The sequence below is a fragment of the Paroedura picta genome, chromosome 14, assembly GCF_049243985.1.
Source record: "Paroedura picta isolate Pp20150507F chromosome 14, Ppicta_v3.0, whole genome shotgun sequence".
NCBI classification, from domain to species: Eukaryota; Metazoa; Chordata; class Lepidosauria; order Squamata; family Gekkonidae; genus Paroedura; species Paroedura picta.
Genome location: NC_135382.1, coordinates 40,697,727 through 40,720,171, shown reverse-complemented (window position 1 = coordinate 40,720,171; position 22,445 = coordinate 40,697,727). Strand labels below are relative to the sequence as shown.

General features: G+C 60.6%; 3 protein-coding genes across 4 annotated transcripts; all 3 read right to left on the bottom strand.

Annotated features, from left to right (window-relative positions):
* Window positions 1-29: 29 nt before the first annotated feature.
* DEF8 (differentially expressed in FDCP 8 homolog) lies at window positions 30-8,190 on the bottom strand. 2 transcript variants are annotated; one of them, XM_077310624.1, is made up of 12 exons: window positions 8,013-8,190; window positions 6,720-6,857; window positions 4,987-5,084; window positions 4,437-4,586; window positions 4,078-4,219; window positions 3,399-3,563; window positions 2,761-2,888; window positions 2,158-2,271; window positions 1,832-1,912; window positions 1,462-1,602; window positions 984-1,093; window positions 30-896 (listed from the first exon to the last, which is right to left on the bottom strand). In XM_077310624.1, the coding sequence occupies exons 2-12, from the start codon at window positions 6,841-6,843 to the stop codon at window positions 794-796; spliced, it is 1,356 nt and encodes a 451-aa protein (XP_077166739.1). In that variant the 5' UTR covers window positions 6,844-6,857; window positions 8,013-8,190; the 3' UTR covers window positions 30-793. The 2 variants fall into 2 exon arrangements, with proteins under 2 accessions (XP_077166739.1, XP_077166740.1); XM_077310625.1 differs by having other exon boundaries at window positions 6,720-6,854; window positions 8,013-8,189.
* Window positions 8,191-9,649: 1,459 nt separating this feature from the next.
* TUBB3 (tubulin beta 3 class III) lies at window positions 9,650-15,381 on the bottom strand. The gene is made up of 4 exons (XM_077309459.1): window positions 15,212-15,381; window positions 12,448-12,556; window positions 11,752-11,862; window positions 9,650-11,052 (listed from the first exon to the last, which is right to left on the bottom strand). The coding sequence occupies exons 1-4, from the start codon at window positions 15,266-15,268 to the stop codon at window positions 9,977-9,979; spliced, it is 1,353 nt and encodes a 450-aa protein (XP_077165574.1). The 5' UTR covers window positions 15,269-15,381; the 3' UTR covers window positions 9,650-9,976.
* Window positions 15,382-17,973: 2,592 nt separating this feature from the next.
* Window positions 17,974-20,311, bottom strand: MC1R (melanocortin 1 receptor). Its single transcript, XM_077309460.1, has 2 exons — window positions 19,515-20,311; window positions 17,974-19,394 (listed from the first exon to the last, which is right to left on the bottom strand). Exon 2 carries the CDS (start codon window positions 19,380-19,382, stop codon window positions 18,441-18,443), a length of 942 nt encoding a protein of 313 aa, XP_077165575.1. The 5' UTR covers window positions 19,383-19,394; window positions 19,515-20,311; the 3' UTR covers window positions 17,974-18,440.
* Window positions 20,312-22,445: the final 2,134 nt, after the last annotated feature.

Genomic DNA, 22,445 nt, shown 5'->3' with positions numbered 1-22,445 from the left:
GGGCCTGCTCGAAACCAGAGCAAAACAGCAAGATTGAACATGACTTTACTTAAAGTGATTTTAGTGCTCGTAATAAATTATTCCTGTCACGGCTGCCAAGGGCTATTCCAACTTTACAATCAATTCAATCTTTGAATTTGCTCCTATCCAAAGTGACAATGATGATGACAAATGGAACAGCTCTGGGTTCTCTCCCCACCTCTGACAGAGACACACCGTGGTCTTGAGCCAGAGAGAAATGACTTCTAGACATCTGATGGGCTCCTTAAGCCAAGCTCTCTGTGTTCGCCTTCCACAAGGACATGCCATCATCAGAAAGGAAAAGGGGGAGGCATCCCCTTGAGGTCTGTCTGCCACCCAGATGCTCTAGCTGTTGAACTCCAGCAGAGCATGCACTGAAGAACTCCCTCTCAGCACAGTCAGGCTGTCCTTTCTCCAGGACCCTGCCCAGAGCGGGAGTAACGCTTGTTCCGACATGGCACGCTCTCCTCCCACTCAGGGCCAGGACTTGTAGGGGAGCTGCTCTCTTGACCTCAAGCCCACAATTCCAGGCAGGGAAATTCTGCAAGCATCAGCTTGTCTGGGTATCGCCTCCATGGGAAGAGACTAGGCCTGAAGATCAGCAGCTGCCCAGTTGTGTCATTTTCCAGCTTTGGACAAGCCATTTCCAGCTGCGCTGCACCTGGGATCCTGGCCCATCTGGGCTCTCCTCTTCCTGGCCAGCAGCATGTGAAGCCACACTCCATGATGTTGCCTCTCTCCAGCCAAGGGAAGAGAGACAGAAGGTGCCTCTCTATGCCTGCAGCTCCATGCTGGGATCCCTGAGCTGCGACTGCTTCCTCAGATTCAGCCGGGCACACTTGGGGCAGGTGGTGGAGTTGTCGTAATAGCAGTCCCTGCAGGAAGAAACAGAGGCCTGTCTGGCCCACTCCTCTGCCTCTCAGGAGCCTGCAGGAGGAGCACTCCCCCGCCCACACACGCACCTGTGAAAGACGGCAGAGCATTCCATGCACATCGAGGTGTGGCTGTCGAAGGGGAAGAGCACATCCCCTTCCTTGCAGAGTTCGCACACGAATCCCTTGGCTTGGCACCGCTGGGGGAGGAAAAAGAGTCCTGTGAGAGTCCTCCACCCTCGCTCGCCTTGTACCCACAGCCATGCTGATAGGGGCAGCTGTTCGTAGCAGGTGTGCTGGCTTTCTAGAAGGCACTCCAGCATCCAGGGAACAGCAGGATTCTGGAACGACACTCACAAGCACCTGAGGTGTGCTGTTTCACAGCAGCACAACCACCATTCCTGGGGAAGTGCCACAGCGCTGCCTAAAATTATGGCTCTGAATTGTTGCCACAGCCAGAGGGTCACAGCAAACATTTTTAGCAGGGCCTCCTCCGTGCCCCCTGGCAGGCGCTCTGCTGGGTGCTGCATGTCTGGGGTGCCCTGGCCCACCCAGGCCGAGTGCTCACCTCACAGTCCAGCTTGATGTGCTTGGCAAACAGCGTGTGGATCTCTGTCAAGGAACAGCTGAGGCGCCCAGCACTGACGTCCATGAGGTCTTGCAGGGAGTACATCTCGTCATTCTCCACAAAGTGCTGCCGATCCTGCAGCTGAGAGGAGAACGGGTTGGGTCACCACCTCCACGCATTGATAAGAGAGGAAGTGGGTGGGGAGGCAGGTGGCAGGGGGTTATGAGTCGCTGAATGCTGGACCGTCCTCGTCCGAGCTCCCTGGCTCCAGCTGCAAGAGAAGCCAAGCACGTCCCATCTTGGTGCTCCGTGTCAGAGGTTCTGCTCGTCTCCGAAAGAGCAGGGCCGCCCTCCCCACTCCTCTCCATACCTGCAGCAGCAGGCGGGCCTCCGAGGCCTCCTTGCAGGTGATGAGATAGGGCTTCATGAGCAGGATGTCCTGGCGCAGTTTCTGCAGGGGCAGGAGAAAAACAGACAGTGTGTGTTTGTGCGAGGGTGGGGGTATTTGCCAAAATCCAGTCCATTTTTATCTTGTGCATCTTCCAAGCCATGCAAGGCTCAGGCTCCGTTTGATCTGAAATCAGTCAAGAGCTCAGCCTCTATTTTGGTCTAGCACAGGGGATCTACCCCACCCAATGATCCGGATTCTGCACCAAATACAACTACAAATGCCCCCACCCCCACTCCGCTCCTCACCCGGATCTCCAACAGCTCCTCGACATAGTTGAAGAGAAGCGGGTTGATCTCGCGCAGCTTCAGTACCGGCCGGGACACCATCAGGGCCAGGTAGCGCATGCTGCACCGAGACACCTGAAGGGCCACCAGCACCGGTTAGGACGCAGAGCAGCAGCAGGACTCGGCAGCCATTCAGCCATTCCCCAGCAATGGCAGGGAGGGCCAGACGCAAAGGAGAACCGCTCTGGGACCCCCCCACCCACCCAGGGCCCTGCAAAAAGGCTTCAGCGCAGGGCATCCCTGCAGCCCCTGCCTTAGAAGCCCTCCCAGTTGCTGAAGCACAGAGCAGAACCAGTTTGGCTTGTTGCCAGATGGGGGGCAGGGGGGTATAAAGGCAAGGCCTGCAGGAGGTAAGGACAGAGTTCCCCTCGCAGATCCACGAAGTCTCCCAGTGGGGCCCAGGGGCACACGCTCGTTTCCATGGGTGCTCAGGGGATCCCACAGCCGTCATCTTGGGGAGCCTGTAGAGGCCAGGGGGTGGAAAGCAACCCCGCCCCCCCTGGGAATGGCAACTCCACAAGCCTTCCGACCCTGGCCTCTTCCGGCAGCCCCCTCCCGCCATACCTTGCGGGCCTCAAAGTCCCAGTTGTGGATCACCCTGGCTGGGATGACGGCCTGGTCGTTCCAGTGGCAGTTGCTGCAGTAGTAGAGGCCGGTGTAGTCGCACTGCCGGGCCTCGCTTGGGACACCCCCTGGGCGAGACAGAGGAGGAGGAGGAGGAGGAGGGCAGCGTCACCCCTCCAGACAGGGGCCCGGCTTCCCCAGCACAGTCCACCATCAACCCAGCAGCACAGCAGGATGACCTACTCTGGCTGGCAGCTACGTTGCCTGGGTCCACTACCTGGAGCTTCCGGGGACGGAACTTCCTGCCTGCAGAACACGCATCCTCCACCCCAGAGGCGCCCCACCCCCAGCAGCCAAGCCTTTCCGCCCGGCCCCCAGAGTGTTGAGCAAAAGGACTCTGGGAGGGGCACGCAGCAGGCCCACCCCCAGGCAGAGGCTGGGCTTCCCCGCCCCCACCGCTCGGTCCTGCTCCTTCCCTGGGGCTCGCAAGCAAGCAGAGCTGGAATATTCGTCCTCAGCTGTTTTTAGCACTTTGCCCCTGCCCAGGCAGCCGGGGTGTGTGTGTGTGTGGGGGGGGGTCTGAGTGAGCACACGGCAGAGCAAGAGGGGGCCTCAGGAGCCCCCAGCGCCACACATACGGAGAGAGATGGGAGCTCGGCACTCGGCGCAGCGGTAATCCTGGCTGTCCAGCCCCACCTCCGGGCAGATGCTGAGCGTGTATTCAGCCTGGTGGCTGACCTTGGCCCGCACGCAGGGCTTGGAGACGAGGTTCAGGCACTTGCTGTGGCAGCGGTAGGAGCACCCTGGGAAGGAAGAAGAGCCAGGTGTGAAGAAACAACTGAGGCTGCAGCCTCTCCCCGACCACTTCAGAACCCACCAGCGGGGGGAGAGTGGCGGTTCTGACCATGCATGTCCTGTGCAAGGGAGATCCACAGGTCACGCAGATGTAGCGCAGGGCAGCGTTTGGCACACACAGCGAGTTCAAGGTAAACACCTCTTTCACCGTTGGCTTGGAGGCCTTCTGCAGCAGAGCCAGAATGCCAGTAGCCCAATGGGAAGAAGTGACCACAGCAAGGGAGGGCTCCCTGGCAGGACTGTCCTACGCGGACCGCTCAACACCACGTGCCAAAAGAGTCCTCAAGCTGCTGCCTCCCTTGTGAAGCAGCCCTCAACTTCCCCCGCAGCCGTCCAAAGGGACTGGGCAGCCCATTGTGCCCAGTCACACCTGGAGAGGCTCTGTGAGGAGGAGCAGGCCTCCTTCTAGACCTCCTGAGGCGGACAGTCAAGGGCCCCACCCATCCCCCTTCCCCCACAGACCTGTGCAGGTGTACCAGGTCTGGAGGAGCCCCCAGATAATGGTGCTGCATTTGTCACAGGTCTGCTTCACACTCTTGCTCTTCTCCTTGTGGAAGCGATGCTCCAGGATCACGCGGATGTTGGGCTCATCCTCACCCGGGTCCTGCAGCATGAAAGGTTCAAAGGTCTTTCAGCCACTGCCACCTCCGGCCCGGCCCGGCCCGGCCCAGCCCAGCCCTTCATCCTCTGGCAGAATCAGGGCCCTAAAGCCTTTGGGGTGCTTCATTGGGCATTCCCTCCATGACTCCTCCTTCCTAACCCAAGTTTGAATGGCTGTTTTTTAGGTTTTGTGCCCATGCCCCATCAGACGGTCTCCGCACCTTCAGCTCCTGCAGTTTGAGGCGCAGGTGAATGAGCCTCACCACAGCATCCTTTTGCTTCTCCGAGTTTTCCGGCAGCTCTAGGATGCGCCCCTTGCACTCCTCGATGGCCTGCCGCAGCTGCTCAATGTCCGAGGCCAGGAAGAGCCCCTAGAAAGGGAAAGTGGAAGAGGGCTGAGAGCCAGCCCCCAGGCACACGGCCCAGCCAGGGGGCATGCCTGATGCTTTCCCTGACCTTCGCGGACCACTTTTGGGGGGAGCTGAAAGGGGCAGGGAGCTGGGAGGGAGAACTCTGGTCTCTCAACCTCAATGACCTCTGGACTGGCTCTCCAGGGTCCTGGGCAGAGCTTTCCCACATTGGCTGCAACCAGAACCTGGGGCATTCTGCATGCCTAATGGGTAGTCTTCCACAGGGGTGGGGGTTTCGAGCTGGCATCCTGGGAATCTGCAGTGTTGTGCTTCCCCAAGAATGGAGAGAAGCGAAGCTGTGGGAACATCCTTCCCGCTGACCCCAAGAGAGGAGCAGCAACCCCCCCTCCCCCATTCTCACCACTGGGCGGGAAAAGTGATCCTCAGCCAGCCCCAAGTCCATCGTTCGCTCTGAGCACTGGAGTTCAGCTTCCTCGGAAGACAGCTCCAAGTTCAGGTCTGCCACAAACAGAGGGAGAGGAGAGTAAGGCTACAGGAAACTCCCGCCCCACCCGCCCAGCATCCCCGCACCAGGTGAAGGGGCTGCCCGAAGCTCTGAGCCTCGCCCTTCCCCTGAGCCGACCGCTTTTGACCCAGTCTACTGACTTCAAGCCGCCTTGCGACAGCTATTTAGAAAAATACTATAAAACAACACCGGCAATAAAAGCGAGCAGAACAGATTTTAAAAGCTCACACAAATGCCAATGAGATGATGAATTGAGAGCTTCAGGTTTCTATAGTTTTGCAGGGCAACTAAAGTTCATGGAGGGAAAGCCGTGTAGGGAACAGCATGTAGCTGTTGGCTACACAGGCTAAATGGAGCTTCCATGTTCAGAGGTATACTACCTCCAAATATCAGTTACTAGACGCAAGAGCAAAGGGGGTGGGGCTGTGGAATTCCTTTCCTGCTTGCTGGTTTCCTGGCAACATTTGCCCAGGATCAGGACTGACTACATGAACCTTCGGTCTCACTGATGGGCCTTTTCTGTTTCCAGCCTTGTAACAATAGCAACAGAATTAAAATAATCCAGGCGTGCTAAATGCCACAACATGTCTGGGTTTATAGAACAGTTTTTACCTGGGGCCCAAAAACCACCAGAGGGGGCACAGGTAAGAAAAGGAGTTCTATGGCTCGTCTGCCCCGACCCCAGAAGATGGGAATTCCCAGAGCAGAGGCAGTTCTCCAGAAAGCTCAGGAAGAACAGAGTGTCCCACAACAGAAAGACAATTTATTTATTTGTTTGTTTGTTTATATTTTATACCACCCTTCCCTACGGCTCTGGGCGGTTTACATAAAACATTTTTGAACATTCATGTAGAACACTATCAAAATCATAACAATAACAGTGTAACAATAACAACAACGTATCAACGGGAACAATTAGAACGGCACTTCCACAATCACTGGGCAGCGGGGCCCAAACCACCCTCTTCCTCCACACTCCCCCCCCCCCCAGGCAAGCTATCGTTTGGCCCGACAGCCCCAGACCTCCCCGCCTCTCCTTTGTGGGCAATGAGCTCCTCCACGCGGACTGGGGAGGAGGAGCAAGGAGGGGTCCCCGGGCCTGAGCGAGGTGGGGAGAGAGAGAGCAGAACCCACCCTGCCACTCTAGTCTTTGAGAGTCTCTGTGCTCCTCAGGCAGAGCACCAGAAGCTCTAGAAAGCTCCCACCGCAGAACTGAGAAACAGCAGTCTTAGATGTGAAGCTTAACAACAGATATGCAAACAAACACAGCTAAGCAGGTGGCCAGGAAAAAATGACCCACCGCCATTAAACCAATAACCGCAAATCATTCCACGCATTGAGGGGCCACATTCAAAGGACAAGTACCCAACCAGGACATGCTGGGGTGAAGGAGGAAGGACCTGCCTTCAAGTGAATTCCAGGAGGCAGACAGGAAGGTTTTTACTCAGCACCCAAAATGAAACAGCTGTAGTGCCAGATGACCCTCCCAAAGGAGACCCTGCCCTGTCCTCAGGGCCCCCGGAAGATGAGCAAGCCCTCTTTCCAGGCCTGGATGCTCCGCCCCAGAGAGGCCTCGCTGGTTATCCTGACATCCGAGAGGAAGGGAGACAGGGGAGCTACATACTCACCTTTCTGTGGAAAGTCCTCAGTGGCTCCCTCAGTCGTCTGTTCATGCTGGCTTTGCAGCGAGGCCTTGTTGAATGGGTTGAGGTGGCCCTTACGGAAACGGGCCAACTTCTGGTCATATTCCATATCAGTCCAACCTGCTGGAGCCACACAGAGGCTGGGGTGAGAGGCCAAAGGTGCACCAACCAGGACAGATACAGAGGTGCTAATGGACACCCAGAGTGGACAATCAGAGCCTCCGTCCCATCACACCTCTCCGTCCACACACCAGTTCGGCTTCTGCCTCGAGATGCCTTTCAGGCAAGGGTTGTTTGTGCCCTGCAGCCTCAGAAGGCAGAAGAGCCAGTTTGGCGGCCTTGGAGGACCAGGAGTGTCACTCAGCCTCACGTGTGCCTCCCGTGAGATGCCTGGCCAAGCCATGATGGTGTCACAGCCAGAGACATCCTGGAAGTGTGGAGAGAGCCACGTGAAGCTGCCTTATACTGAGTCAGGCTCATGGTCCTTCCGGATCAGGAACGTCTACTCAGACAGAGGTCTGTCCCGTAGGACCAGGTCCTTTTAGCTGGAGATGCAGGGAGTTGAACCAGAGACCTCCTGCATGCCAAGTGGAGGCCCTGCCACTAAGCCACAGAGGATGTCTTCCGAGGCAACCTTTGCCACTCTAAGGTGTGGTGACCAAGGCCTGGAGGAGTGCCAGCCCCCTGGAAAGGCTCTGAGGATCCTCCTTTTGAAAAGGTGCTGGGAGCCCCAGGAAGAATGCCCAGCACGCGCCCTTGACTCCTTCTGGTCGGGAAGGGTCCCTTGCAGGGAGGACAGGAAGCCCTTGGCATGCCCACTTGCCCCAGGGCACCAGGCTCCTACTGGCAGGAAACGACCCTGTGGCAGGGGGCACTTCTGCTTGGCCTCATGAAGCCCCTTCCCCGGGACAAGCCCGTCTCTTCCTCTCCAGGCCTGCCCAGAACTGCTTGCGAGGGAAGCCCCACAGGGAAACAGCCTCCCGCCCCCCCCCCCCCCCGGCTGAAGGTGGCAGACCCAGATTCAGGCCACCCTCCCTCCCCCCCCCCCCAACAAGAAGAACGGCTCATGCCACTCGCTGCCCAGGCGGAGGGAGGCCGCTGGCCGTCCCGACCAGCAGCAGCAGCGGGGGGGGGGGGGCTCCCTCGGCCTCCGGCAAGTCGCTTCCCCGGCGGGCGGGCGGGCGGGCGGGCTCCTGGGGCCGGGGAAGGGGCCGGGGCTCGCTGGGGCAGCCCTCGAGGGAGAGGGCGCCGACACCCCCTCCCGCCGCCGCCGCTCACCTGCCCGCCCATGGAGGGGGGCGGCCCGGTCAGGCCCGGCCCGGCCCCGCTTCCTCGCCCGCCGCCTCTCTCTGCCCGGCCGCCCGGCCGGACGCGCCGCTTCCTCCTCGGCTGGCTACATTGTAGCCGAGGGGCGCCGGGCGAGGCGAGGCGAGGCGAGCGCCGGCCAGACCGACCCCCCGGCCCGCCGCTGCTGCCCCCCGCGCGGCCTGGAGGACGCCCTGCGCCTCTCGCTCCGCCCGCCCGCCCGCCCGCCCTTCCTTCCGCGCCTCGGGCGGGGCGTGTGCCGTCCGAGGGGCGGGTCTGGAAGGGGGGGGGGGGCTCCGCCGCTTGCTTCCCCCCCAGATGGCAGCCGCCTTCCCCCCGCCCGCCCGCCCGCCCCCCCCGGGTCCCTGAAGGTCAGCGGCTGCCCCCACCCCCTTCCCCTGGCGCTTGGCCCGCCCGACTGAGCCCCCCCCCCCCCATCCCGGGAATGGCAGTATAGAGCGGCGACGGATTCTGCGGGAGGCCTCTTCCCCCCCCCCCCAGCCCCATGGCTGCGCTTTCCCAGGTTCCTTAGAGAGGCCAGTGAAGCCAGCATGTCAGCTGGGACATTTCTCTTCTCTCCCAAGGCGTTTCTAGGTTGGGGGCTACAGATATTGGGGGGCGGGATGCAGGGGGCAGCTCCGTGGGAGAGACACACTCCTTGATAAGGCTGTCGGGAGGCCAGGAAATGGAGACGGGAGGACCAGCGACCCGGCCTCGGCCCCTGGGAGAAGAAGGCTCCGACAGGCAGAGGCAATGGCGGGACCTGCTCAGCGTGGGCCAAAGCCCTCTGCGCTTCCCCCACCTCTGGGTCCGGCTGCAGGTTGCAGCCCAACAGATGACCTCTAGTCTAGGTGTCATGTTCCCCCAGCAGTTCCCTCGGCTAAAAGCTGCTGCTGAGACCACAGGGCTATGCTGGGCCTTTTGCAAAGCCCCCCTGTCCCACACGTCCCCTCCAGTGTAAACAGCTATGCAGGCAGCCGTCCCTCTCTCCTCTCCTCTCCTCTCCTCTCCTCTCCTCTCCTCTCCTCTCCTCTCCTCTCCTCTCCTCTCCTCTCCTCTCCTCTCCTCTCCTCTCCTCTCCTCTTGGTGTCGTGATTCAGAGCGGTGGCCTCTAATCTGGAAAGCCAGCTTCGATTCTCCCTTCTCCTCATGCAGCCAGCTGGGTGACTTTGGGCTAGTCGTAGTCCTGTTAGAGCTGTTCCCCCAGAGCAGTTCTCTTAGAGCTCTCTGAGCCCCATCTCACGGGGGGGGGGGTTGTGGGGAAAGGAAAGGAAAACTGTAACCCACTTTGAGACCCCTTTGGGTAGTGAAGGGTGGGATATAAAAATAACTCTTTCTTCTTGCTATTTCCAGGCAGAGTGGTTGTAGGAGAGACATGCCAACACTCAGCATCCTTTCTGTTTGTGTAAAACGGCCAGGAAGCTGTTCTGGGAAAGCACTGAGCAGGGGCCCTCTGTGTGTGGGCGGAGCCCTCCCTTTCCCACCCCCAGCCCAATCCAGGGGGAGTTCAGAGGAATGGCCAGCTCAGGCGCCCCCCGACGTTACAACCACTCTTTCCCTCCCCAGCCCCCCCCCCCCCCAAGCTGCAAAGAGAAGGATGACTCCAGTGCTGGACAGCAATAGATTTATTAAATATTCCAAAACATAAAAATTGACACAAACCAGTAGAAAATAAAGACCAGGGCCCTTGACGTTCCTGAAGTGATGGAGGACAGAGGGAGTAGCACTAACTGAGAAGACATGGGGAGGGGAGAGGGGGGGACAGTGACAGACAGAACAATCTCCCATCTTGGAACCCTTGAATCAGAAGCAACTAGCGGCTGGTGGCCTAGAACTCAGCAACGGAGTAGCAAAAATGGAGGACAAGGAGCTCGATGCTTTGGCCGGAGCTCAGCTCTCACCGGGAGGAGCTGACCCCGGCCCCCGGCCCAGGACCCTCACTTGGCCCCTTGGGCCTCAGACTCCTCCTCGTCATCCTCATACATCTCCCCTTCCTCTTCAGCCGTCGCGTCCTGGTACTGCTGGTACTCCGAGACCAGGTCGTTCATGTTGCTCTCGGCCTCCGTGAACTCCATCTCGTCCATGCCCTCGCCCGTGTACCAGTGCAGGAAGGCCTTGCGCCGGAACATGGCCGTGAACTGCTCCGAGATGCGCTTGAAGAGCTCCTGGATGGCCGTGCTGTTGCCGATGAAGGTCGAAGACATCTTCAGCCCCCGGGGCGGGATGTCGCAGACGGCCACCTTGACGTTGTTGGGGATCCACTCCACGAAGTAGCTGCTGTTCTTGCTCTGGATCGCCAGCATCTGCTCGTCCACCTCCTTCATGGACATGCGGCCTCTGAAGACGGTGGCCACAGTCAGGTAGCGCCCGTGGCGGGGGTCGCAGGCGGCCATCATGTTCTTGGCGTCGAACATCTGCTGGGTGAGCTCCGGCACCGTCAGGGCGCGGTACTGCTGGCTCCCGCGAGCGGTCAGGGGGGCAAAGCCAGGCATGAAGAAGTGGAGGCGGGGGAAGGGCACCATGTTCACGGCCAGTTTCCGCAGGTCGGCGTTGAGCTGCCCGGGGAACCGCAGGGAGGTGGTCACGCCACTCATGGTGGCCGAGACCAGGTGGTTGAGGTCCCCGTAGGTGGGCGTGGCCAGCTTGAGGGTCCGGAAGCAGATGTCGTAGAGGGCCTCGTTGTCGATGCAGTAGGTCTCGTCTGTGTTCTCCACCAGCTGGTGAATGGACAGGGTGGCGTTGTACGGCTCCACAACAGTGTCGGAGACTTTGGGGGAAGGCACCACACTGAAAGTGTTCATGATCCGATCGGGGTACTCTTCACGGACTTTGCTGATGAGGAGGGTCCCCATTCCGGACCCCGTGCCCCCGCCCAAAGAGTGGGTGAGCTGGAAGCCCTGGAGACAGTCGCAGTTCTCACACTCCTTCCGCACCACGTCCAGGACAGAGTCCACCAGCTCGGCACCCTCCGTGTAGTGGCCCTTGGCCCAGTTGTTCCCAGCACCACTTTGACCTGGGAAGGGAGGGAGGGAGGGAGAGAGAGAGAGAGACGCCTCTGAGTCTGCCCCTTAGCACCCCGGAAGGACACAGCAAAAGCTCCGTCAGATCCCCTCTGTGCTGGCCAGGAAGGAAATGAGCTTGGGTTCAAAGTGAACCCCGTGAAGGTAGAACCGGTGGGATCATCCCATTGGATTTTTTAAAACTTAGATATTTCCAGGGGGGAAACTCTCCTATTAGCATCTCAGGCCAACATTCCCAGGCCACATTCCAACAGTCTGCAGAACCTTAAGTGTAAAAGTGGATTTGTTTTCTCCAGATTCAATTTAAAACAGATCCGCCTCTATGAGTAGATCCCCATATATGGAATTTCAAACAGTGGCCATGTGTGGGTGTGTTAATAGCAACTACTTTCTCCAGGCCATCTCTGTAGTCGAAATAAGATCCTCCCCCCCCCATTGTGTTGAGCCCATGTGGCAGGAACAGACATGGCTCATTTCATATCTGCCTTTCCCCTGCCAGTTTTGAGTAGGGAAATAGACAGTAAGGGAAAGAAGCCAACTCAAAATCCCAGCAACTGGACCGGGGGCCATCTGCATGGCAAGCAGAGACTCTGCCACTGAGCCCTCCCCTGTCCCAAAGGTGTTTAAACAGGTCCAGACCGAGAACATGCAGACCTGGGTGGGGAAGGGGAAAGTGGAATGGAGGACCATACCAAAGATGAAGTTGTCAGGTCTGAAGAGGTGGCCAAAAGCGCCTGACCGGACACTGTCCATGGTGCCGGGCTCCAGGTCCACGAGAATAGCGCGAGGGACATACTTGTGAGCTGGGAGAGAGAAAAGGTTCTCCTTGAATGGCCCTCGAGGAACTGCAGCCCTATCACACACACAAACACACACACACACACCCCGCCAGCACGATCACGCCTCCCTGCACATGGCAGGATCAGAGCCTCGCTACTCCTTTGCAGAGTGCTGCACAAAGAAGTGAGATCCAGCCAGACTGCTCCCCCTCGTCGTCTCCTCTGAGCAATGCTGGCTGGACAAAAGTAATTGCCTCGCAGTGCAGGCTTCCCTCCCTCGGTCCCACAAGCTCTAACTGGGCCATTCTTCTGGCCTCGCCTCTGCCCAGATCTGGCTCCCTAAGGAAGACGAAGCAGAAGTCCAGCAGGGCAGCTGGGGCCAAAGAAGGGCCCTCCAGGAGCTGCTTGCAAAAGGGGATTTAGCGGGCAGCTGGGCCTTCAGCATTTCCCCCCAGGGAGGGAGGCCTGAGAAGACATCCTGGGTGCCGTTTCCAGCTCTTGGGGAAGGGTCCTTCCTGCCCAGGCAGTTTGGTAACCTGCTTCACATGACGGCTCCAATGGCCCAGGAAGGGGGGGGGTGGAAAGGCGAAGGCTGGAAGTACAACTTACAGGAGGCTTCGTTGTAATAGACGCTGATCCTTTCCAGCTGCAGATCGGAGTCCCCCACGTAGTTTCCAGTTGGGTCTATCCCGTGTTCATCGCTGATCACCTCCCAGAACTAAGGGAAGAGCAAGAGCAGGTCAGAGAGGCCAAAGACGGGGACGGAGAAGTCCGGTCCTGCTGTGCATCGTGCTTTCGCCAAGGCCTCCCTCAGAGCCTCCGACCCTGAAGCAACGGCCAGTTCCCCAGATCTCAACAGGGACAGCAATTCGCCTCGGGAGGGATGGGCTTAAGACCGCATTTGCAAGCTGCCTCAGCAGGTTGCCAGTTTCCCCACCCCTCGCAAGGGAGATGATCAGGAGAGCCACCCTCGAGAGGGCTCCAGGGCAGGAAGCAGCCGGAGGCTATTGGCTTCCGTGTCACCGGTGCAAGCCGAAGGGATCTGGCCATGGTGCTGAAGCCATAGCGGCCCCCTCACCCCGCCAGCCCGAGCCTGGCGCAGGCAGGGGGTCCAGTTGTGGGGTGAGCGTGAAGGTCCCCTTGGACCAAGAGACTGGCAGCTTCTAGTCAGCGGAGGAGCGTCGCAAGCGCGGCCATGGGCTTTCCTGGGGGGCTGGGGAGAGGGGGCTTTCCCCTGACAGCGCTCTTCAGGGGACAGACCCGTCAGCCCAGACTGCACCGTCTACTGAAGGCAAAGGGAAACGGGCAACCCCCCCCCACACACACACAGGGTGAGCGTGGCTGGGGTCCGCCTCCACCCTATCGCCCCCACCCCGGCGCTGGGGGCAGCAAGCTGTGTTCCAGAAGGGCCCTTGGCTGCAGGGTCCCTCCTGAAAGGGAGGGGCTTCGGAAGGAGACGCCCAGACCTCTCCGCTACCTTTTGGGGACCAGCCCCGAGAACAAAGAGCTTGTCCCTATTCTGGAGAAGAGGGCGGGCTGGAATTGTATACCTCGCTCTACACTACACGTCGGAGTCCCGAAGCGGCTTAGGGACACTTCCCTTCTCCACAACAGGCACCCTATGAGGTGGGTGGGGCTGAGGGAGCTCTGTCCCGGGGGGGGGGGGGAGGGTACAAGATCTGCTCTCCGCTCTTCAGGCCAGTCGGTTCCCGTTCAGAGAGGCAGAAGTGCTCGAGGCAGACGGCTAAGCGCAGGGCCGGGCTGCCTCAAGCCACTATTCTGGAGCCGGTTCAGACAAAGGGTTTCCAGTCAACGCTCCGAATGTAGTGCGAGATTCGGTGGGTTGTTTCGCAGCCAGGATGAGAACAGCCCCGGCACTAAAAATCTCTTCCATTAAAAGAAAAAGGGAAAAAAAAGTTGGGAGTGCAGAGCTACTGCCAGGGGCTGCCCCACAAAGGAAGCACCGACCCCGCCTCGAACCGATGTGTCAATTACAGTGCCTGGTAATGAATTATTCATGCTGATTAGCATATGCATGAGACTGTTAAGGTAGCCCGTGGAGAAGAAGGGCCGACTGACTGTCCCAAAATCCCTCTGCGTATCGCCCTCTGGTCTGGAGCGCCGGCCGGCCTCATTCCCCCGCGCCCCGGGTTGAAGCGCTGAAACCCACCTCTTCTCTCGGGGGGGGGCAGGGAGCTGGGCTCAGGAGCCAGACCTTCCGGGGGAACCCTGGCGGCGGGGCTGGGGGGTGGGGGAGGCCCTCTGGCTGCCGAGGCGTGGCGCCTCCCGGGGCACCAGACAGACGGCCCGGCGGTCCTGCGGGGAGCCCTGCTCTCTACCCGGGGAGGCTCGCTCTGCCGCCTTCAGGAGCCTGGAGGTGGATAGCAGGTGTCTGTGCGACCCTCACCCCCCCCCCACGAGGGCCCAGCTGCGGGAGGCACCAGATTCGATTTCAGCCGGCTGCACTCCGCCCCCCCCCCCCGATGGAGCGCTAAGTGGCCCCTGCCTCCCCCTCCCTCCGCCGCAGGCCGGCCTCCTTTTTATTCAGAGCAGGCACAGATGGGAGGGGGGGGCGAAGAGGGGCCTCTTCATTGGCCGGCTTTGTCGCACAAGCGCAGCCGCAGGTGTCTCCCCCCCCCGACCCCCTGTGCCCAGTCGTTGAGCGAGGGCGTGTCCACGTCTCAAGGAGGGTGTCCAGAGGGGGGGCGCCAGCCCCCTCCCGCAGACACGCCCTGCCTTCCCCGCCCGGGGGCTTGGGCTCTCCCAGAAAGATGCCCTGGCCCGACACAGGGCACGGGTCTTCACCCCCACCCACCCACGGGGCCTGTGACCCCAGCCTCCCTCCCTCGCTCCCCTCTTTGTCTTCAGCGTCCTGCGCCACGAAGGGGGGCTTTGTCCAAGGACCCAGCGCCCCCGGCCGCAATGCCGGTCCGAGCCGGGAGACAGGACAAAGGACCCAGCGCCCCCGACCGCGCCTCACGCCCCCAGCCGGCCCGGGAAGGACCCTGCAAGCCTGCCCCACCGGCGCCGGGACGCAGCTGGCCAAGGTCACCGCGGCGGCCGCAAGGTCACCTGCGCGGCTGGGCGGCCTCTTTGTTCCAGCCCCGCCCTTGTGGCCCTTGCGCGGGGAGTGGGAGGGGAAGAGCCCCTTCTGGGGGCGGCAGGGACAAAGAGGCCGCACAAAGGGCCCCGCCCTCGCTCGCAGCCGGGAGGATCGACGGCCAGCCTGGGGGCCCGGAGAGGAGCTGGCTGCAGGGGGGCGCCCAGAGGGGAGCGGCACCCCTGCCAGGGCGGGCAGCGCGTTCACGGGGGTCCCGGCACAGGCCGTGCGCGCCGTCGGGAAGCGCCGGGGCGGTGGAGGCGCCGCCCTTACCTTGGCTCCGATCTGGTTGCCGCACTGGCCCGCCTGGATGTGCACGATCTCCCTCATGCTGCGACGGCTGCGGGGCGGCTGCGGGCTGGACGGCGGGCGGTGGGCGGCAGCGGCGGAGCGGGCGGAGGAGGCGGGCGGCTGCCGGCAGCGGGTTTTATCGGCGCCTCGCGCTGCGCCCGGGCCGGGCCGCTGACGTCACCGCCTCCCCGGCCGCCAATCAGGAGGCGCCGCTGCAAAGACTGCACCAGCCCTGCAGCATCAGCACCAGCCCCGCCGGCCCGGCCGGAGCCGCCCTCTCCGCAGAGGGGCCCGGGAGTTCCCGGCCACAAAGAGTCCTGACTGCCCTCCGGTCCGAGCAGAGCGCGGCCGCGCCTTTGGGGCCTGGGCACCCCTCTGGGCGCCGAGCCCACCCAAATCCCCTGTGGGGGGGCGTTGGCCGTCGCTCTTCTGGCCCCGCATCTTCCCGGCGCTGACCTCTCCGTCGTACCATCCCGCGCAGCGCCCCCGCGGGCTCTCGCCGACCCTCACCCGGGCAATGCTGACGAATCCCCCCGCCCGCCCGCCGCTGCGCAGCCCCCTGACTCAGCAGCCCCCCCCCCGCCCCATCCCCTGCACAATAGCGGTGCGTGTCGGGAGCGCCGGAGCGCAGCCACGGGGGCCGAGAGGCGGCGTCTGCGAGGGGGACCGGGAAGGAGGCTGGCGGGCCGAGGGACCTGCGGTGGGAGTCAGACAACTGCCTTGCCACCCTCCCGGTGGTGGTCGGAGGTCTCCCAGAATCACAACTGGTCTCAAGGCTCGGGAGAGATGGGGAGCCAGTGGCACCAACGCGGCCGCCAGCAGCCGGGCGGGGGGGGGGAGGAAGGAAGGGAGAGAGCGAGCCCGGCCTCCCCTCCCAGCCCCGCTTGGCTTCTTGGCGGGGCCGTCCCTCCCCCTAGCTCCCCTCCCCTCCCTGGGACGGGGAGGGGCCCGGCCCCTCTGCCTCCGGTGGGCTCCTTTGTCTCTGAGCTGTTGCGATCTCCGGAGGGGAAACAAAAGCCGGCCCGGGGAGATCTGTAGCTCTGCCCCGAGGGGAACGGAGAGCGGGAGCGCTGGGCGGCTGGCGTCTGCAAGGCGAGGGCCAGGCAGTCCAGTCGAAGGCCTCGCCAGGGCGGCCGGAGGGATGGGGTGCTGGTCGGGGCGAAGCTGCACTGACTGGCCGGATCCCGCTGTTCTCTTCTGGGGATCTCAGCTCAGTCGAACCAGCCGGTACCGCCCCCTGCCTTGGTCCGCAGCCGGGCGGGCCGGGCTCTCCTTTCCCACCGCCGGACTGTCCCCTGCCGGCCCCGGCCTCGTGAGGTCATTGCCTAGGGGCGGCCTTCTGCACATGCTCCAGGAGCCCGGCTGCGCCTGAAAGCCACCCGGCTCTCCCGGGACGTGGCTGCACTGGCGTCGAGCCGCTCCAGCCCGGCCCTGCTCTGCTCTGCTGAGCGCCACTGCCCGGCAAGGCATGCGCTCGGGCTCCGGCGCGGCTGCTGGCCCCGGGAGCGGGCGGGAGTCTGGGCGGCGACTCGCAGGGAGCGAGCCGGGCTCCCAGGGCCGAAGCAGTCCGGCCCGGAGGCTGCCCTCCTGCGCTCGGCAGGCGGGACCTCCGGGCGGGGCGGGGGGTTGGCAACAGCCCCAGCAGGAGGAGCGGGGAGTGCGGTGCGGTGGGCGAGAGACAGGCCCGAGCTCTCCGGCGTCAGCACGGCCGGCCGGCCGGCCCCCAGGCCCGCGAGGGAAGGCAGAGCCCGCCCTCGCCTTGGCCCGGTGCGAGAGGAAGCGCTCCGTCCCAGGCGAGGCAGGGCGGGGGGGCTCTCCTGCCAGAGGCGGGCGGGCGAGTTCCCGGGGCCGCTCTGGTCCGGCCGCCGAATGGGCAGAAGGGAGGGCCCCGCAGCCGCAGCCCATGGAGGGGGACCTCGCAGCTGCCGCCTCGGTCTGCCCGGGCCTGGCCAGGGTGCTGGGGCCTCGGCGACTGGCCACCTGTGCGGGGACTCCTCTTCGGCTTCTGCGCAGCACACCTGGCGACTGCCGTTCGGGGGCCTCGGCCTTGGCCTGGCTTAACTCAGCCCCGAGAGGAGCTCCGGAAGCGGCAGAAGCAGCGGGGCACAGACCAGCCCCGGTCCCGTCTGTGGCATGGGCTGACCCCCGCCCCATCCTCTTCCCTACAAGACCCCTCCCCCATTAATTGGCAGAGTCCCGATTGAGACTCGGTTGACCCGCATTTGACGAGTGCCTTCTTTCAGCCATGCTGGAGAGCCCCCTCATGAAGGAATCTCTGAATTCTTGCCATGCACTCTCAACTGGGGACTCTATGCATTGCCCCCACACCACATTTGTGTGCAGGGCCTTTTTTTCTTTTTTCTTTTTATTAATATGCTGCCCATCCTCTACAGAGTTCTCTCCCCTGCCCTCCATTTAAAACTGACAACAACCCTGTGGGGCACGCTAGGCAGAACAAATGACAGCCCGAAGTGGCTGATGTGCTTTGTGGCCAAGTGGCGATTCGGACTCTGTTTTTAGCGGTCCTCGTCTGGCTCTTTGACCGTCGTGCCGTGCAGCCGTGAGATGCGCATTTCAGATGCCCCAGCTGCAAGGGATGCCAGGCAAGGGTTCAGACAGCGGAATGAGGGATTGTTCGGTGGGCAACTTCCCTATGGAAAATCTCCATGGTGCAGGTACAAGTTTTTCATGCGCACCCATGCCCTGGCTGCTGCCACTGACTCACCGTCAGCCTGTGGGACACAAATGCCAGACATCCGTTGGCTAGGGCGTGGCTAGTTTGCAAGAAACATCAACTCAGTACATGCTCAGAAACATTCTTCTTTATTATTACCCTGGAAGTCCCTGGGCTGATCTGTGATCACACAAAACTCTCTCATTTGCTCACGCGTGGAGTTCTGTTATATCACAAGCAGACCGAGCACCAAAGCACCCTCTTCCCTGGGGAGTCAGAAGGCATCGCCCAGAGAAGGAACAGGGAAGATACCAACTTTTGCCGTGTCTGAGTCCCACCTCTGCTGCCCAGGTCCTCCGAAAACAGAACAGGCCACGCCCACCCATTGGTCCTCACTCTGCCAGTGGCGGAATGGCCTGAATCCTCCATTTGCCAAGCCCAGAGCACCACGGGCGTTACATCCCTCTGAGAAGGGAGGGGTCCCCGGTCCTGCTCTCTGGGCCCCCTCGAGACACCCAGGCTCACCCCCTCCCCTCTTCACCAGTGACACAGTGCAACCTCTTTCAGGGTCTTCCTGAGCTCCTCGCTGCGGAACGCGTAAATGACGGGATCAACCACAGAGTTGCAGATGACGAGGATGACACAGAGGTTGAAGTACTGGAAGTAGCAGCTGCAGAAGGGGTGGGTGGGGCAGGTGACGAAGAGGATGAGGTGGAGGAAGAAGGGGCCCCAGCAGACGAAGAAGACCCCCAGCAGGATGGTGAGGGTGATGGCCCCCTTCATGCTGGTCGCCTGGGGGGCGGTGTGCTTCCGATGCATCCGGGAGATGGCCCGGGCGTGCTGGCGGGCCAGGAGGAACATGTGGATGTAGAGCCCCAGGATGAGGGTCAGCATGCCCAGGAGGTAAGTCAGGAGGCAGAGGACCACCGTCTTGTTGTCGTCAAAGGCGATGAAGATGGTGCTCGCACTTATGCTGATTGCCCAGATGGCCGCCATGACAGTGACGGCCCGCTGGATGGTCATGATGCTGTGGTAGCGCAAGGCATAGAAGATGGTGATGTAGCGGTCAACGGCGATGACCCCCAGGAAGGACAGCGAGGCCATGAAGGAGCAGCAGATGAGCATGTCCATGACATTGTCCATGTGGCGTGCCGTCTCGTCCTCCAGGATCATCACCCGGCTGTCTATCAGCAGGATAAAGAGGGTCTCCACAACATTGCTGATGCTCACTAGGGTGTCCGAGACCGCCAGGCAGCAGATGAAGTAGTACATGGGAGAATGCAGGTTCCGGTTCTTGAGGATGGCCGCCATGACCAGCACGTTCTCCACCAAACTCAAGAAGCCCAGAGTCAGGAACAGTTCGCTGGGAATTGTGGCCTTGTGGCCGCAGGATGTCCCATTGGTCCCATTGGCTTCTGGGAGGCCAGCGGTGACATTGAGGGACCCTGGCAGCAGCTTCTCAGGAGACGACATCGTCATCGTAACAACTGGCTGAGACAAACAGAGAAGAACCAGAGGCTGAGCAATTGAAGCCCAATACAGCGTTCTTCTCCCGGTAATTACTTCGTATTTGGAGAAGAAAAGCACAGGGAGTGCATTCTAGGGACTCACCTAAGACAGTGGGCCCTCCAAGATGCCTGTGGCACCAGATCCTCCTTCCAGGGACGGGGTCCGCCTCAGGAGGCACAGGTGAGACGGGAAGTTCTCCACTCGAAAGGCTCCGTAACCTGCACGTTTTACTCCGGAGTGGACCTCCTCCTCAGTGCAGCACACTTGAAATCCCAGCTCTGCCTTCTGCTGGGTCCTTGTTATTGGCTCCTGCCGCTCGTCCTCAACCTCCACTTTCTCCCTCGGGCAGCCACAGAAGGGGACGAACGAGCTGGTCTCTCTCACTGGCTTTCCCTCTGCCTGGCAAAGAGCTACTCCAGCTTTCAAGCCCTTCTTGGCTTTGCTTCTGATACTGAAGTTGCTTTATTTGTTTCTGGCCCCAAATAATTGATTAGCGGGGGTTTACGGCGAAGAAAGAGCCCTTTCTCTGCCCTGCTTTCAAAGACACTTACCCGGCTCCTCCTTTGGCAGAGGGGCGGAGGGGGATCCACATGATAGCGACTCAGGCGGCACGCGCTCCGAACAGTATGGAGAGGTTATGAAACTGCCCTGCAAGCACAGAGGAGGTCTCTCCCTCATTCATGTCCCCGAGGTGTGGGGACACTACAGGCTGGAGTCAAGGGGGAATCCGGCAGCAACTCATGACTCTTTGTGGCTGTTGCGCTAGGCGGCAGGTGCCTTCACTGCAGGGGAACAGGCCAAGACCCTCGTCTCCGAGGCTGGCTTCATTCTGGCACGGGTCAGACGTAGTCCAGAGCTGGTCCTTTCACCCCTCTGCAGGTTCCTTGTCCACTGAGGCCAGCAATTTCCAGGGGGAAATTTCAGTGGGAGTTGCTCAAGTGGACGGCCACATCCCACCAACCAAACAAGGTCCATGCGAGTCACACAGCAGAGGCCAAGCCCTAGCCCTGACCCATGAAGCAAAATAAGAAGCAAGCAAGCTGCTGGGTGGAGTAGCATCATTTATTCAGCAATAAAACGTCTTTTTAGTTCCGACCACTCCTGCCTTTCCCAGGATGACTACGCAGATCTCTCTGAACCATCCACTTGTCTAGAGGTCCTGTCATTACGGAGGGGAGAAACACAGCGGGGCCTTTTCTGCCCTGGGGATCGCAGGAGCCCCCCATTATCCCAAGACTGATGTCCGCAGAGGGGCACCAGGCTGCTCAGCAGCAGAAGAGCTCAACTGGAGTCCCCGAGCACCTTCAAGGCCAATGCATTTATTATTATGATGATATATTTAGAAACCATAAGAATTGTCGCAGCCTAGGAGACGCAAGGAGCGGCACTTGCATGTGAGTGAGAGTCAGGCCCGGTGACAGAGAGATCAAACAAACAAGAAACAGAACGGCGGAATGAGCCTCCTCTCTCTTGCTGCAGAGGCTGCCAGATGGCCTGGAGGGAAAAGTATTTCTAGCCTTATCAATGAGACCTTTGAGAATGGAGCTGCAACAGACTATACTTCAAAGTGTGAACAGAAGAGGCCCTCCCAGCCTCCCTCTGCCCTTGGCTCTGCTCCGGAGGTCTCCCTTCCCCACTCCCGCTTCAGAGGCCAAAGGACCAGCGCCCAGGCACCAGGGGCACCAGGGTGGGGCTCACTTGCCGAGACGGAGCACTTATGAAAAGGCTCCCAGCTCCAAGTGGGACAAGGACAAAGACAAAGACAGCTGCTCTGGATCTCATGTTTGCTGCAGCAACAGACTCAGCATCACTTTCTTCCCCTCTTCCTTACAGTGACCCCTACCCCCCCCCCCACTGGCTAGCCCCTGAGTTTATCACCACCTTACTGGGGGACTCCTGAGCAGAGCAGGGGGCTCTCCCCCTTGCAGCTCCATCTTCACAAGACTGTCCAGGCTGGACATTCCACACACCTCCCCCGACCTCCTGCTTGCCAGAAGCTGCTCGAGTCCCACCTGCAAGAAGACTGTTCTCTCCCCCTCCCTGCCTCCCCCCACCCAGCACAACGGAGGAATTGGGTGACTTGGTTTGCAGTTCTCCTGCCAGCCCAGCCCAGCCCAGCCCAGGAGAAAGCAAATGTGACACCAATTTGCAAGGGAAAAGATCCCTCAAAACAAACAGAAAAGTAGCCAAAGTGTTTTGGTTTCAAAACTAAGCCTGAGGAGCACAATTTCATTGATCGAGTGAAGGCAGGAGCCATCACCTTGGCAATGAGCACACGGATTCTCCTTCCGCCTCTGCCTTCAGGCCCCTGCTTGACCTGGCTTGTAGCGACCAGCATTTCCTTAGCAAGAAAGTAATCCTGGCTCTGGGACTCCTGAAGCGTCTGGAGGGCAGCTGCTTGGCCCTGGGAGAGCACCCATCATCCCCTGGCAGCCAGGCTCTTTCAGAGGCCAGGCCAGTCCTCCCATGCAGGGGCTTTTCTCTCTCTGTCACACACAGTCAGTGCAGAAGTGCTCTCACATGAGCTGCACCACCAGTTGCTGAGGATGTTCAGAAGAGGAAAGGCAGGAATATACCCACAGAATGAGAAGCAGCAGCCCCCCCCCCCCTCAGTGCCACCTGGTCACTGACCTAGAATTTGGTTGACCTCCATTCCCTGCTATGTCCAGGTACACAATTCAACAGGGGATTTCAGGCTGTTTAAAAGTGACCACTACCATCACTCAGTGTCGTTTCAATCTACCTGTCCTCCAAAGGTGGGACACACGTCTCTTCCTTCAGTATTTTATACTCCCAGCTGCCACTTGAAGGGCACTGAAAGGAACACTACAAACTTCATGACCCAATCCAGCTGTGAACCCCGGCCAACACTGCCTCATTACTCCCTCCCCCTCTCTGCCTTATCAAGCATCATCAGCATCACTGCGCAAACTCCTGCGACAGGACAGGCTGTGGAGATGCAAAGCAAGACGAGGGAACACAGGAGAAGCATTGGTGCCTTCCCGGGCTTCTGCTTGCACCCAAAACATTCTG